This window comes from Xyrauchen texanus, chromosome 50 (genome assembly GCF_025860055.1).
Source record: "Xyrauchen texanus isolate HMW12.3.18 chromosome 50, RBS_HiC_50CHRs, whole genome shotgun sequence".
Classification (NCBI taxonomy): domain Eukaryota; kingdom Metazoa; phylum Chordata; class Actinopteri; order Cypriniformes; family Catostomidae; genus Xyrauchen; species Xyrauchen texanus.
Window position 1 is genome coordinate 13836552 of NC_068325.1, and position 16517 is coordinate 13853068.

General features: G+C 36.1%; 2 protein-coding genes across 4 annotated transcripts; one reads left to right on the plus strand and one right to left on the minus strand.

Moving 5' to 3' along the window:
* Positions 1–4447: 4447 nt before the first annotated feature.
* On the plus strand, positions 4448–9628 carry LOC127641456 (cold-inducible RNA-binding protein B-like). Of its 3 annotated transcripts, none has more exons than XR_007970164.1 (7): positions 4448–4519; positions 5169–5275; positions 5557–5663; positions 6344–6461; positions 7145–7328; positions 7408–7480; positions 7861–8765. XR_007970164.1 is itself a non-coding variant. In XM_052124482.1 (7 exons), the coding sequence occupies exons 2-7, from the start codon at positions 5176–5178 to the stop codon at positions 9611–9613; spliced, it is 573 nt and encodes a 190-aa protein (XP_051980442.1). In that variant the 5' UTR covers positions 4448–4519; positions 5169–5175; the 3' UTR covers positions 9614–9628. The 3 variants fall into 3 exon arrangements, 2 of the variants coding, with proteins under 2 accessions (XP_051980442.1, XP_051980441.1); XM_052124482.1 differs by lacking the exon at positions 7861–8765 and adding an exon at positions 9609–9628 and having other exon boundaries at positions 7422–7480; XM_052124481.1 differs by having other exon boundaries at positions 7422–7480.
* A 1021-nt stretch (positions 9629–10649) lies between these two features.
* Positions 10650–15711, minus strand: LOC127641453 (granzyme-like protein 1). Its single transcript, XM_052124479.1, has 5 exons — positions 15648–15711; positions 15263–15419; positions 13860–13983; positions 13465–13692; positions 10650–13356 (listed from the first exon to the last, which is right to left on the minus strand). The coding sequence occupies exons 1-5, from the start codon at positions 15700–15702 to the stop codon at positions 13159–13161; spliced, it is 762 nt and encodes a 253-aa protein (XP_051980439.1). The 5' UTR covers positions 15703–15711; the 3' UTR covers positions 10650–13158.
* Between the last annotated feature and the right edge of the window lie 806 nt (positions 15712–16517).

Sequence of the window (16517 nt, forward strand, 5' to 3'; positions counted from 1 at the left end):
TATACGTAGACCGCGTCATTTCATATATTGACCGGGCTGAATTGTGGGGGAGGCTATGTTCGAGAAATGGAAAGTTGTGGTATGGTACAGGAAGTGCATGTGTGGGTGGTCGAAGCGGAGGATAGCTCTTCAAGGTCCTGAGGCTACGATATTTATAACCTGACTGGTTCACCCCTGCTTGAGCATGCTTTCTATTACCTTGAAAAAGACGGAGCATCTTTATCCAGGCCACTGCACAACAGAGTGCAATTTTATTTATAGCTCCCTGCAAGAGCAGATAAGGTGTTGTACACTGAAATCAAGGCAACCAATATACCACAATAGTGATTTAAAATAATTTGTATACTATTTTACTAATTGTAAACAGCATTATATGACATTTATTTAACAAGTGTATTAACTTGTTAAAATGGCAAAGCCTTGGCAGAAAATAAAAGTTGTTTGATCATGCATAAACTAGCACATGCTGACCAAGCTTGTCCCACATATGCAGAGAGAACCATTAGTTAACTATTTACATTCATTGTGCCACACTGCAACCAAATGTTTTTGGGTGGGGTCATTAAAACTCTGCAGGGACTCTCAATCTGCCACATTGTTTAGTATGCTAAAGAGGCACATAAGAGATGGGTGATACTGTTGTGGTAATGAGGTAGAAGCACACTGATTTGCCTTTATGGGCCAATACATGGCCAGTATCACGATACATTAAAATACCAATGCTTTTAGTGGCCTTCTTGTTTACATAAAAAGAGCATCTTTGTGATTTTAGCAGTACAAATCCTCATCAGCTCTAGTATTAAAACAGAGTTTAAAAGGTGCACTCTGTGTTTTTTCTTTAAAAAAAAGTTGTGTTTCACTTCAAAATAAATTAATTGTAATTTTAAAATAGATGTAATAAATAAATAATACAAAATCAACAGCACTCACATGAGATGAAGTTTCCAGTCATATCTGTAACCTTATAAAATCTGTTTTATTGTACATGGAGCGGGTCCCCTCATGGGGGCTGCCATTTTAGAATCACATGAGCAGTGGAAAACTACTCACTACTTTAAAGGAATATTCCGGATTGAATACAAGTTAAGCTCAGTTTATAGTATTTGTGGCTAAATGTTGATTACCACAAAAAAAAAAATTTGACGTCCCTTCTTTTCTTTAAAAAAAAAAAAAAAGCAAAAATTGAAATTACAGTACTTAGAAGGCGCTTAGAATGGAAGTGAATGGGGCCAATTTTTGGAGGGTTTAAACAGAAATATGAAGCTCATAATTTTATTAAAGCACTTACACTCATTATTCTGTTAAAACCCATGTATTATTTGAGCTGTAAAGTTGTTTAAATCATAATTTTAGGGTTTGTTGTAATTACAACGTAATTGCACGAAGATGTGAAACTGTCTATCACTTTACACAGATAAGGGCTGTAAGTGATTTTATTACACTGAAATCATTTTAACACACAAATTATGTCTTGTGGCTATACTTTTGAAACAGTGAGTATTTTACAGATTTACCCCATTCACTGCCTCACTGCAACCCAAATTTCTCTCTCTCTCTCTGTTTTTTTTTATGAAAAGGAGGGACAAGTCGAAATATTTTTATTGCGGTAATCAACATTATACCACATATGTTGTTGATTTATCTTAACATTAAATCCAGAATTTTACTTTAACTGCCCTGTAATGGGACAATTACACTAATGGATTAAATTAATCAGTTCTTACTGTGAATAGTGAATTTCTATAATGGCATAACTGAAAACTATAGAGCGCAACAACCTGGTTGTAAAAATCTCATTCATTTTTCCATAAACAAATTGATTTCCAACGATAGTTTTTAAATCTTTAAGACATATTCTGTGAGCTCTGAGGTTGTTCATTGAGGATATGCCTTTGTTGAAGCCATCAAACTGTGTTATTTTAAAAATTGTGTTTAATAGCTGAATTCCTGCCGAACAACTACCCATGGTCCAACAGAGACAGCTCCACCAATCAGAGAACTGTGACTGCCAACAAAGCCCACTAAACAAGTCCAGCTGTGAAGGACAAAATCGATTCGTTCTCTCTACACCCTCAAACTACATATATATTTGTATATATCTGAATATTTTGCAGTAAACCTTAAATATGTTGTTTCTATACTTATAATCAACAACCTAAAACCAACAGTTTTATATATAGGCCTACCATTGTCTTTTAGTCAGATTTTCAAATAATTAAAATCAAAGTTTGTAATGTTGTGATTCACCTCTGAACTGGTTGGTTTGTAAAGATTTTATGAAAAGACTATGGAAAAATGAATGAGAAAAATACTTGTGGAACCCAGACAGCTCAAAAAGTGCGAGTTGCGTTTTCTTGCATTAAATGATGCTTCATTCATGCCCCTATGTGTCCGTGTAATTCCAATATTACATGATAAAAAAATTACTCCCTGCATCCAAACTATCTCCCTTTGTCGCAAACTATCAAAGTATTTAATGAATGACACAATTCTTGGCTGGTAAAACAGTACTTTGTTTAGGTATCAATGCAAGTAGCATTAATAGATTTCGGACATAGCCCCTTACAAAAATCGAGAATTCTGGTAAACTTGCCACCAACTTGCCACAAATTCGCCACTCATTATTTTCACATGCAAATGAGCTTAGCGGCAAACTCTCAATGTCGCCAAATGTTTGCTGCGGGTTCATACACATTTATATCTATTCATTTAGCAGACGTAGAACAAATAGTAGCAATTCATCCAATAGGTTCACCACTACAGTGAAGGTTTGCAAACTTCTGGCAAACATATGTGGTGAATCGCAAGATAATTTGCATGTAAAATTAATGAGTGGGAAATTTGTGGCAAGTTTTTCAGAACTCTAACGGGACTTCATCCGGGGATGTGTGTATTGACCTGTGACCCGAATATACAATTTAAGAACAACAACTGTGAAAATAATCTACTCTGGATTTGTGAAACAAGCACAAGGAATTACTTTCTTAGTAAAAGAGTCATCCGACTCGTGGTTCACAGCGTTCTTTAAAATCCAGCGTTTTGAACGTGACATCGCCTCAGCTCCCGAGGGATTATAGGATCGTAATGTGTCCAGTCGATCTATGTGCACTTCAGAAATGTGCATGTAAAATGGCTAGAAATAGCATTTTAGCTTAGCGTAAAGCTGACAATTGACACAAGATGTATTTATATTTCTTCTGCTCAAAACTTACTTCAAACGTACTTCTCTGTCTGCTTGTATGTACATAACACATCATAAGAAATTGTTTCACCGCTGTTCAAATACACTTTGGATCGCATCATTTATATGTATAAATGTTTTCCATCTGAAAGGACTAAATATTAAATGAAACAAATGACAATAAAATGCAAAGTAATCTCTTCAATAATCAAAATACCTTTTGAATGTAACAGTATTCTAATGAGCAATGATTTAAATTGTTACTGTAGTGGAATACAGTTACTTATATTTGGTATTTTAAATACATAATCCCATTACATGTAGTTTGTTACTTCCCAACCCTGAGTAAGGAAGTATCATAGAGTGATTATTATTAACAGCGATTATTTACCTCTCTTACACACAAATAATTCTTTATTTTATTCCTGTTTTCTTTCCAATTAATTTTGTTCTTTGGTTTACCAGCATCCTCAGAATGCGCTTCCATCCCCCACCCAATCTTTTGAGACCTTCTCAACATTCAAAAAACAGCTGAATACACTCTTACATAGAAGATATCTCTTCATTGATTACTTAATCAGTCCACATATGTTAGGCATTTTATATTTATTAATAAGAAAAATATTTTTTTCGTTTAGAACTTAGCAGTACGATACTGCAGATATTTTTGGCTTTTGTATGACAAATTGCTATTTTCCTCATTTTGTAAGTTGTTTTGGTTAAAAGCATATGCTAGGTAAATCTGCTTAGGTATGGTAAAACTGCTAATAATCTTGTCCTCAAATGTGGGTATTGATGCTAGCTCAAATTTTTTTTGTTCAAACCCTATACATACAACATTTAATCAAATATAATAATATATTTTATATTTAACATCAGGATTGGAAGTATAAATGTTTCAAAATGTATCTGCACATCTGTAGAGTTTAGAGAAATTATCAAACGTTTTTGAGAATTTCATCTTTGTTCAGTCACATTACATCTAGGCCTAAAGCAGGGAACAAAGGAGAGGAATACAGCTGGCTTATTAAAACTAGTGAATAATACACCAGAACAAATGTAGAATTCATATAAATAAGATGTTTCACATATCCAGCATTAATCTGATCTGATGGACACGAAAACACTCAGCTTCATGCTATCATTTACAAGTTATAATTGTACAAAAATACAAAAATGGCTGCAATGTGGGGCGATTATTTGCGATGGACACGCCCTCAGTGATGAGCAGTCACGTGATGGCTATAAATTGTAGCCATTTTCTAAGAACGTTCTCATTCTGCCGCAGTCTGTGTTGTGTTCAGCAGCTGTTTTGTGTCCCTGAGAAAAAACGTCGAGGTGAGTTATACAGCTTTTTCTTGACTGGTTAATGCTTTGTATGTAAACGTTGTTTTGTGATGTTACGTTGTTTCGGTTTATTTGCTGTAATGATAATGCATTAATCGTATTTTAAAGTGTTAATTGGGCGTTTTCGAAGTCTTCGTGGTGTTTTAAAATTCTAAATTTGCAAGTGTTTTGGGGTTTTAAGTGATGGTGTACCACTGCATCCAATCATATGCTTGTGCTTCAGAAAGATTTTTATAGCTTCCTTTGTTCGTTATAAGTGCGCAGTGGATGCTGCTCGTGATCCAGTTCTACTGACCTATATTTCGCTGAATCTAACGCGAATGATAACGAATGGAAATTGAATCTAGTGTATGTTTGACAATGGATTCCAAAAGGTAATGTGTTCCATATGAACTAATATTGAACCGAACGTTGTATTCGTATAAAGCGTGTACCTTTTGTGGTAAAATGGCTGCTACACGCTGCGAGGGTTGTGGGAGGAGACTGTCAGAAAATGGCGCGTCCTTGTGGCGCACATACAAACCGACGATGCTCTGCGCAATGCGTTTATCTAATAGTTTCTGCTTTTGTTATGGTGTATCGTTCGTGGATGGGTTTGGTGTTTTCACATAGTATATTTGATATATTGTCTCCTTTACAGTTAAATCATGTCTGACGAAGGAAAACTTTTCATTGGTGGTCTGAGCTATGATACCACCGAGCAGTCCTTGGAGGAGGCCTTCTCCAAATATGGAACCATTGCTAAAGGTTTGTAGTGTTTAAGATATGTGTAGAAATCACACAAGTGTTTAAGTTACTCTTTATAAAATATAAGGATAGACATGAAACTTTTAATGATTAAAAAAAAAAAAAAATCACTATTGTTAATACTGTAGTCCATACAGTACATTTACATCAGAAGTAGCTAAGTTACTGAAACTTAATAGTATCCCTTAATGGAAATTTTATTGTTGGTAATGCAGTTCACCCAACACTAACGTGTATTTAGACATGTGCAAGTCATATTAATATATTTTTATTTATTTAAGTGGATGTAATCAGAGATCGTGAGACTGACCGTTCCAGAGGATTTGGTTTTGTTACATTTGAAAATCCAGAGGATGCCAAGGATGCCATGTCTGCAATGAATGGAAAGGTGAGAATATTAAAATTGGTTGGAATCTTGATGCATTCTCAAACTTCCACCTCATGCCATCCCAGATGTGTATGCTATTTTCTGAAGAACATCTCTGCTCTGTTGGTTCATACAATGCAAGTGAGTTGTGGCCAGAAATTTGAAGCTTCAAAAAATCAAGGCAGCAGAAAAGTCATCCATAAGACTCTGGGTGTTTAATCAATGTTTTCTGACGTTATCTAATTGGCTTTGGGCAAGAACTGACCACAATGTAACTCCTTTTTTATCATAAATCTTGACTATGGGCTATCATTTTAAGCTTGATAACTCTTCCTAGTGCCTTAATGAGCATGCTTCAAACATAATTTGTATGGAGTATAATTGAAGCTTCCTAGAAGCTACAGTGGTGACAATTTTAAAAAGGAGTTGCATTTTTTTATTTTATTTTTCACCCTAAATCGATTCTATTGCTTCAGGGGTCATGAATTAATCCCATGTGTCTTCTGGAATACATTTTTATCTTGCATTGTGTAGATCTACATAGCTGAGACTCTTAATTTTGTTCCCAAGAGTTAATGCACATCTGGGATTGCATGAAGGTGGAGTAAATGAGAACTTAATATTGGTGAACTGCAATTCTGTAACCATTTTGTTTAATGTGTTTCTAAAGTGATTAACACTTTGTTTTGTGTTTTTTGCAGTCTGTTGATGGCCGCATGATTCGCGTTGATGAAGCTGGCAAATCCGGCGGGAGATCTGGTGGCTTCAGAGGAGGTTCTGGCGGTGGCAGAGGGTTCTTTAGGGGCGGCAGGGGCAGAGGTGGGAGTTGGTGAAATTTGAATACAATTTACATGCTACCAAAGAGCCACATTTGTATTAATGTAGTCCTCAGAATGCATGTAATTATCAAGACTTGTTACACGGGTCTCTGGAGTACTCGGTTGACCAATGGTGCCATCTAGCGGTCTTGTATATCTGAGTAATAACCGCACTTTCGGGGATTACGTCATGACATATCAGACCAGTTATCTGGGTATTGCGTTTCATCATTCCTTCCTTGTAAGCTAATAAAATAATTTTGAACTCAAATCAATGTTTCGTGTCCTCTTTATTTACTGTATTTATTTTGCAAGTCTTGTAATAAGATGGATAATGAACAGTCAGACATTCATTATTTGCTGAATCGCCAACAGAACTCAGGTGGAATTCAGCTTTGTGGCATTTGTTTCTCGCATAATTTAAATTAATCTATATATTTTAATTTAAGGGGCAGAATTGCAAAGTCCAATGCAAATTAATATTGTGCGTTTACTTATTTTGGTTGGTAGCCGTGCAATAAACGGGATACTAATGGTCAGTTGGTTTTTCACAATAAACCCCTTCAGGGTGATACAACACTGGGTTTATTTTGCAATAACAGTCTGACTGTACATTATCCCTTATTAAGCTGATGGTCCATTTGTTTAGTAGAATATCTCCATTTGGTGTTCTTTGTGAAACAGGTGGTGGAGGAGGATACGGTGGAGACAGAAGCTATGGCAGTGACCGTAGTTATAGCGGAGGTGATAGGAGCTACAGTGGTGGGGAAAGAAGCTATGGTGGAGGTGACCGATCTTATGGCGGTGGTGGATACTCCAACAGAAGTGGAGGATACTCTGGTGGCGGTGGTGGCTATAGAGACAACAGGTGAGCAATCATTTACATATGGAATGCTTTTGTATTACAAGTATTTTTTGTTATAGCGTAACCAAACCATTGAATCAAGTCTTTGATTTTTAGGAGCACAGGGGGTTATGACCGTTCAGGTGGCTCCTACAGAGACAGCTATGACAGCTATGGTATGTATTAATTGTATTGTTTAAAGTTACCAAGAGGGACATATTCACTTTAAATGAAGTTGCTTTTCCTAGAACAAGTGCAAACTACACAGGTCTTTTAATACCAGTCCTCCTGATTTTTACCTTGGAATACTATAGATGTCTTAAGTTGAAAAGCACAACTGCAGATTTTAATTTTAGATTCAGTCAATTAAGTTGCCATTTCCACGTTCCAAAAGAGTCCAGCATTTCTCAATGTTGATGACTGCACATGACCATTATAGTAAGACCTTAAATCATGAAAATGAAAAATGTCTTGGTGTCAGTTCACTATTTGGATGTTCAAAGGATGTTCACAATACTCCAGTGCCTTTACACTCTTGCCTACTTCTTGTCCTCAGCTTCACACGAGTAAAAAAAAATCCTGATTGCAAGATCATCCCTTCGCTGGCTGTATTTAAAAAGATGTGCTCTTTGAAGACCTTTTTTTATTTTTACTTTTTGTTTTCTGGTTCAAGTGTTCTATTAAAGTACAGACTTTTTTTTTTTTTTTTTTAACCGTGATTAAATCATCCACAAGTTGTTCCTCATTGAGGCGCTACTTAAAATCTGAGCATTCAGTTACTGTAAGAATTCAAGCCTGTACCTACCATTATACCTTGTGATGTGTAGTAGATGCTCACAGGGGTTTGAAATTGTCCTTTTGTTTTCTTTTAGTGTGTTTAAGAAACTGTCTCAATGCGTAAAATTGACCTGTCCAACACAGCCTGAAAGCTTCTAAGACCAATTTCTATACAAACCTTTCGGCCAATTCGTAATTGCAGGCATTTGCATTTAAACTGAATTTTAAAGCGGCAGACCTGCCACCTGAAAGTATATTCTAATCAGATCCTCAATAGAAGCTTGATAAGCTGTGATGTGCTCTTTACGGCTCCTTGCCACCTCCATTTTGTGATGCATTCCTTTAGTGAAGCAAGGCAGGCATGTTGTCTCCAGCAAACCTCCTTGAAGTTGCTAAAGATTTGTAAATATTCCTTTTATACAAAGAGTAAACTACTTCAGTGGGGTGTTAAGCCTCAATTACAGTCTTCTCTTGGTAACCCAAGGTATTTTACTCTTTGCATCGCCTAGAATTTATTTTTAAAGTATGCTCTACTGTGGACTGAACTTATCCTCTTAAATGTGTCAAGGTTGTGTTCCTTCTGGAAAAGAAATGTGCTCTGTTCTGTATATCAACACCTCAAATATTTTTTCTTTTTGTATTAAATCTGGCTTCATGAAGCCCATTAAAAATGGATGGAAAATGTTCTGATTTATTTATGCCTCCGAAATCAAAAGTTCAATACAAGCCAGAAGTGTTTTGGAATGGACTAATTGGGGATTCAGTAAAGTTTAAACCTTTGAGTATTTACAATATTCTTGACTAGGCCAATAAAACAAAGTATATTCAGCAAATGAAATAAAGGTGGAAACCTTGCTGTTATGTGCTATAGATAGCAATGGCTCTGTGTAATGCTTCATTGGATCTAAGAGTTCTCTGCTAGCAATTTTGGAAATCCACAATGTCCTTGGAGAATGAAGTGTTGTGACTTCCGACTCAAGAATCCTGAGATGAAAGCTGCTCTCTTGGCTAGGTCAATTGTGGAGATAGGCCTGTAATGTGAGGTAAAACCTTTTGCTCTCCTGTACGCATCCTACAACAGTTCTCATTGTCCATGTTTCCTTCGAATAGTTCCTCAAGTGATTTTCACATCTTCAGACTTTTAGTTCGGTCCTGTTCCACGAGCTTATGCTGCATGACTACTTTAGGTAGCGCGCTCATGTGCTGGTGGTAAATCTCAGGCTCATGCAGCCATTGAAAATGAGTACAACTATTACCTTGTGCTGAGCTTTTTTTTTTCTCCCAGCTACTAAAAGATTGTCTTTTTTGGGCACTTAATGTCCAGTACCTCGATTTGTCCTGTTCAGCGCATCTATATGGAGTCCCTTAAAGATGCCTTGCCTTCAACTGTATCTCGACATTACCAATTTTCTAGCTAGTTTAATTGTAATGTGCCAAAAGTAGTATCCTGTTTTAGACCACTTGTAAATGCATCATTTGTTTTCATTTGTCTTTTCAATGCAATAAAATACCTTTTTTATTTTTCAGGCTGATACACTGGACAAGGTGATAAACTAGAGGATCAAGCTAACCTTGGTGATGAAATTTAAGTCATCATGACAAAGATGGGAGGTATGCAATTGTTAGAATATAATGTTAAGGTTTGACTTGGATCAAATTAATTGGCAAATTTATTTTTCAGGTGCATGCGTTTTACTTATGTTGCATTAAATGTTGTTCAGCTAGTTCAAATCATTCTAAAATATTTTCTTTCAGAAATGGTGGAAATGAAATTCCAGCTGTGCTGATGAATTTATCTCACCCAAACTTTTTCATTACAAGCATCAGAATGGTTTGCTGAAGGAGAAAGGTTGAAGTTGGGGTGTGTTATGGTGTATTGCTAAAACAAGTGCTGTCCCAGTTTTCACAGGTTTGTTGTAAGTGAACGATTACACAATATAATAAAGATTTTTTTTTTTTTTAAATATTAGTGTCAATGAAACGTTATTCCTAGTGCACGTAGTCCAGTACCTTGCCTTAGAAAATAGATTTGATCATAAAGGTTGTTTTATTTGTTTACTCCACTGGTTATTTCAAGCAGAAGGATGAGTTGCCGTTCACCACATGGTGGCAGTGGAGACCAACTAAATCAAATTCAAATCACTGTCACACTACCATATACGCAAGTGCTACAGTGGGTGAAAGTCTTGAGCAATATAGCAGTCATGGCAGTGACGAGACGTATTCAAATTACAATAAACAACTTATTTACACAAAACAATTTACTTATAGTAATTATGTGAACATTTATATTACAATATAGAATACACAGTAAAAAGTAGTGTATAAAAGTAGGTTTATTGTGTGATGCTTTATTCTGAACGTACGCTATTTTAATCAGAGTTGACCTGCTCCATTATTAAATGGAACCATATAAACACATTGTGACTGCAGTTCAACCAGCTTCTTGTTTTGCTTTGTTGCTTGAGTAGGGGTGTAATGGCTGTAAGGGTAATGCATTTACATTTACATTTATGCATTTGGCAGACGCTTTTATCCAAAGCGACTTACAGTGCACTTATTACAGGGACAATCCCCCCGGAGCAACCTGGAGTTAAGTGCCTTGCTCAAGGACACAATGGTAGGGCACCCTGAACTGCAGAAGCTGTTTGAAAACAGTATGTAATAAGATACAACATCTCTACAAACAAGTGGTCCCCCAGAGTCTCCTTGATGAGAAGTTGGACTTGATTATCCATAATTGTCAAAATACACTAAAATGTTTAAATCAAATGAGATGTTTCACATGAAATACACACCAATGAAGGCCCACAATACACCTCGGTGCATATGGTGTCAGTTGGGGCACAGTTCATGGAGTCTTGGAGACCTGAGGAGGACCTACCCATTGAGGACCCATGATGTAGAATTAATATAATCCTGACAGCCCCAACCCATGACCATGCAGTTCTTTGAGATTTCCTCATTTTCAGTTTTTGGCAATGCGATGGTTTTCATGGTCTTGTTCAAAGTTGCTGAAGGGAAATTATTTTTGAGCAGATCTACATCTGTAATGAGTTTGTCTGATGTTAAAATAAATTTAGCTAATTTCAGTTTATTAATTGGGGTGAAATTATAATCTGTTGTTACTAGGTAATGCTTGTGTTAAATGTTAAACATTATATGGTACCTTTAGAAGCATGATGTCATGACCTGGTTGTCTCCTATTGAATTTTGTATATAACAGGTAAATGGTGTGTGTTGCTGACCCCCAAATACACCAGGAGATGACTAAAGAGAACTCAAAATTATTAGGGATCATAGAGGCCACTGTGTGAGGTCTACAGAACTAATTTGCTAAATTGATACTGTAGTATCATCTTGTACAATAAAAGTATATTCAATGTATTAGTTCAATTTAAGTAATGCCATTGCAGATTATGTGAAAATAAGCATGTTAATGAATAGGTTTCAGTAAACGGCACATTTTCACCTTTCCCTGCCGTAATGTAGACATTTAATATAGCGCAAAAGTTCCCACCCACTTTTTCAGTCATCTACAATCCTAGACTATTTTTGCCATTCATTTTTCCATAAGGATATTATAAAATCCTTCATAAAAGAGTTTTAAGCCATTAACCAAACCAACCTGCACTGAGTTTAATCCAAGCATTATTCGTTATAAGCAAAAATAATTTGAAAATCAGATACATTACACTGCTGCCACACGATTGGCTGATTCAATAATTTTATTACAGGTACAGGAATTCCTAATAAAGTGGTCGATGAGTGTAAAAATAGTTTAAGAATGTCGATTTTTACTTGTGGAAGCAGACTGTCTGAAAATAAGCATCTTGTTCAGTTAGTTGTAGTGACCTCCCAACACTGCAGCTTTTGATGACAAAGGTCATGTTCTAAATAATTTCACTAATTGCAATGGGCGGCTGCCATCATAAAGTCCTCTCTTACCAAAAAAAGTAACATAATTCATTTGTTTTGGAGTTACGAATGTAAACCATATATGGTCGGCTCTATGGAATGGAGACATCTCCGCCAATGATACCATGATGCATGATCTTGTAAGTCAAGCATTTTACACTGAGCATCTACAAACCTTTTGCTCTTCTCATTGTGTATGTGTAATATAAGCAAAAGCAAACTCATAAGATATTTTGCATGGGGGAAAACAAATTCATGGTCTTTTCATAGTATATTTAGTATTATGAGTACATTACTTTTGATGACAGTCAGTTCTAAGGAAATGCATTTTCTAAAAAAACGTCTAATGTAATTACTGAAGTCTCATGCATACAGGAAGTGGAGTTTTTGTTTACCTGTAGCACAGGAATGCAGCAGTAGCAGAACACCTATAAGCCAAAGGATGCTCATTGCAGTTTCAGCTCAGTCAAGCTCTGTGGCCTACTGAGGAGTCATCTTTGTGTTTTATACAGTGATTCCAGAGATGCATATCAGGAAGATAATGTTAGAAATTGCACTGCTGCTTTTAGATCAGTTTTACTGATGCAACAGCACTGAGATTTGAGACCATTGAAAGGAAGACCTTTCTTATTGCTTCTAAGCTTTTGCTGTTTCAAAACGTAACCACACTTTAGTGATAAGACCTGCAATAATCGCATGACAAAATTAAGAGAAAATCATTAGGTTAATAAGAATTGTGTAAAAGCGAAGTATACATTCGTTTTCTGAGAGATTGATCAGATTGTTGCAATAACAAGCGTAAAGCATAAAGGTATACCTAATAAAGTGGCACATGGTAGTGTATAGATACAAAGTCTTTTAAATCTTGCAGTGTAATATGATTACTGAGATCAAATGTATCCTTTTGTAGCCTTTGCAAATAAATACATAAAGATTTTGTAAACCCACAGGCTACACTTGCAGATCTGGAGACCAGTGGAGACCAACACGGCATAGTCATTTTATATGTAAATATAAGCATGACACAGAAAATGTTAAATGCATTTGAACAGACTTAGGGTAATGCATGATTTAGACTTTATTTTAAATTTGCAATTTGTATATAATGCAGAGGACATGCAGCCCATTATTAAATGGCTCAATATTGAAAGCAAACATATTATATGAGTTTATCCAGCTTCCCCTTCCATGTTTCATGTTGTAGCCGATAAGAATTCTTCATGACTTGACGAATCCATGTAAGGTATTGGGCAATATGGGTGTACCTTGAGCGATAGATGTTATATGACTCATTTACGTAATAAGATACAATGCCGTGGACAACATCTCCACAAACAAGTGGTCCCCCAGAGTCTCCCTGAGGATGAGAAGTTGGATTTGATTATTCATAATTGTCAATATACACTTTATTTAAAATGTTTGAACAGAATGAGATGCTTTGAGATGTTTCACATGAAATACACACCAATGTAGGCCCATAATTTCCCTCAGTGCATATGGTGTCAGTTGGGGCACAGTTTTTGGAGTCTAAGAGAGTCACGTTTACTTCTTTGAGGAGCCGTGATGGAGAATTAATAATGTAATCCTGACTGCCCCAACCAATGACCATGCAGTTCTTTGAGATTTCCTCATTTTCAGTTTTTGGCAATGCGATGGTTTTCACGGTGTTGTTCAAAGTTGCTGGGGTTTGAAGCTGAAGGGAAAGATAAGTTATTATTTGAGCAGATAATCCCTACATCTGTAATGAGTTTGTCTGAAGTTAAAAGGAATTAAACTAATTTAAATGTATTCATTTGGGTGAAATTATAATCTGTTGTTACTAGGTAATGCTTGTGTTAGTTGTTAAACATCATATGATACCTTGAGAAGCATGATGTCATGACCTGGTTGTTTCTTATTGAAATTTGGATGTGGAATGGGATGCACTGCCACACCAACAGGTAAATGGTGTGTGTTGCTGACCCCCAAATACACCAGGAGATGACTAAAGAGAACTCAAAAATGTTAGGGATCATAGAGGCCACTGTGTGAGGTTTACAGCACTAATTTGCAAAATTATTTTGATGATACTTATCACCTTGTATAATTTACAATTATATGTATATATCAGTTTAACTGAAGTCATTTAATGGCAGTTTTATGTGAAAATAGCCATGTTAATGAATAGGTTTCAGCAAAAAATAGCACATTTTTACCATTCCCTGCCATATATTTTTTAAATAGCACAACAGTGCCCACACACATTCTCCGCCATCTTGGATCCGAAACCATTTTTTGCCATACGTTTTTCCATAAGGACATTATAACTATCTTCATAAACCAATTAACCAATCCAACCTGCACCGAGGTTAATCACAACGTTATTAGTTATAAGCAAGAAATTATTAGAAAATCAACAACAACAAAAGTACTAATGTCCTTAATGAGGTAATGACCAACAATCCCATGAAGCACTGTGTGAGACGTATTCATCTTAAAAACTAGGAAAATTTAAATGTATTAATTATAAGTATATAAAAATATATTTCAATATTATTGCAAAATATTCAGATACATGCAAATATACACTCACCGACCATTTTATTATGTACACCTGTACATCTACTTATTCATGTGATTATCTAATTAATATCACATAAGGGTCAGGAGCTTCAGGTAATATTCACGTCAACCATCAAAATGGAGAAAAAAATTTAGATCTCAGAGTATTTCTACACTAAATGAAAGAAGGAGACTTGTTAGTGTTTAATGTTCTGTTGGGATTTAGAGCAGTTTCTGACATTTTGGTTTTTTGGGTGGGGGATTCAACCATCGTGGAGAAGAATGGAGCTAATGGTTAGGTCAAGGTTGGGCATGTTATTACTGAAACATCAGTGTGTATTGTTTTTCTCATGAAGCAAATACTGAGAGATCATCAGTATAATGACTGATAGTCTCTAGTAGGAATGTGCCCGAAACCGAATACCTCAGTTTTCTGTTCATTGCTGACAGAAGTAGAACCCGACGTGGTCTTCTGCTGTTGTAGCCCATCCGCCTCAAGGTTTGACATGTCGTGCATTCTGATCGAGATTCTATTCTGCTCACTACACTACAGAAATTCTCAAACCAGCCCGTCTGGCACCAACAATCATGCCATGATCGAAATCACTGAGATCAAATTTTTTTCCCCCATTTAGATGATTGATGTGAACATTAACTGATGCTCCTGACCTGTATCTGCAGCTTTTGATGACAAATGTCATGTACTAAATAATTTCACATACTTAGAATTGCAGTGGGCGGCTGTCAGCACAAAGTCCTCTCTTATCAAAAATCCACCACATGATATTCTTGTTACCGAGTCACGAATGTAAACCATATATGGTCGGCTGTGTGGAATGGAGACATCTCCGCCAACGATACCATGACGCATGCAGACACCTATGAAAGATTATCAGACTTATAGATTATAAATCAAGCATTTTACATTTGCATCTATAATCCCTTTGCTCTTTTCATTATTTGTAATATAAGCAAAAGCAAACTTGAGGGACTTTGCCTGGAGGAAAACAAATTAATGGTATTTTCAATGAAACTAAGCATATTCTGAAACATTTTAAATGTAATAACTTCTGCAAAACTCTGATAATAGAGATAGGAGGCATTTACCTGGAGCACAGGACTGCAGAAGTAGCAGAGTAGCTATAAGCCAAAGGATGCTCATTGCAGATAAAACTCAATCAAACTCTGTGTGAACTACTGAGAAATCATCTTTAGCTTATATACAGTGATTCAGATGGCCCAACCCAGTAATGTTAGCAATTGCTCCGCTGCATTCAGATCAGTTTTACTGATGCAACGTCACTACAATTATAGACTGTTGAAAGGAAGAGCTGATCACAGCTTAGTTATATCATCAGTTTTTGCTGACTCACAACGCAACCACACGTTGGTGGTAAGATCTGAAATGCTCGCTTAGGACAATCTCAATCATCGTACAGCAGTTTCTATGTTAAGGTTAAATCTGATTTGAGAGCAACTTTTGGGCAAGACACTGAACCCCAAGTTGCTCCCAATGGCAGGGTAGTGCCTTGCATGGCAAGGCAAACATAAAAGAACATTAAACACTAACAAGTCTCCTTGTTTCAATTTATTTGACTAAGATCAAATTATCTCCCATTCTGAAGGTTGATGTGAACATTAACTGAAGCGCCCAACCTGTATCTGTGTGATTATATGCATTACAATAAATTTTATTCACATAGTCCCAACACAAATGGATAAATTGAACTGAACTTCGATGGATTGTAAACAAATTAAATTCGGTTGAAACCATATGCCTGATTGTGTGGCATTAGCTCATTTAAAAAAAAGTTTATTGAGCAAGCAAAATCACGTTGAGCGAACACCATCCATTAGAAGTCTGAATCCATTAGAACATTTCATTGCAATGTGATCATATAACCTTTTGATGACTGTGTTGAATATCACTTAGACTTTACGCAATATAATATGTTCTCATCTAAAACAAATATATTA

What these genes read in the sequence shown, in the direction of transcription:
- LOC127641456 (XM_052124481.1), top strand. Translation starts at nt 5,176, where the DNA reads ATGTCTGACGAAGGAAAACTTTTCATTGGTGGTCTGAGCTATGATACC. An exon ending in ATATGGAACCATTGCTAAAG is followed by an intron (nt 5,276 to 5,556) that starts GTTTGTAGTGTT and finishes TATTTATTTAAG; the next exon opens with TGGATGTAATCAGAGATCGT. An exon ending in GGTGGCTATAGAGACAACAG is followed by an intron (nt 7,329 to 7,421) that starts GTGAGCAATCAT and finishes TTTGATTTTTAG; the next exon opens with GAGCACAGGGGGTTATGACC.
- LOC127641453 (XM_052124479.1), bottom strand. Translation starts at nt 15,702, where the DNA reads ATGAGCATCCTTTGGCTTATAGCTACTCTGCTACTTCTGCAGTCCTGT. An exon ending in ATGACATCATGCTTCTCAAG is followed by an intron (nt 13,693 to 13,859) that starts GTATCATATGAT and finishes CTTTCCCTTCAG; the next exon opens with CTTCAAACCCCAGCAACTTT. An exon ending in GAAATTATGGGCCTACATTG is followed by an intron (nt 13,357 to 13,464) that starts GTGTGTATTTCA and finishes TCTCATCCTCAG; the next exon opens with GGAGACTCTGGGGGACCACT.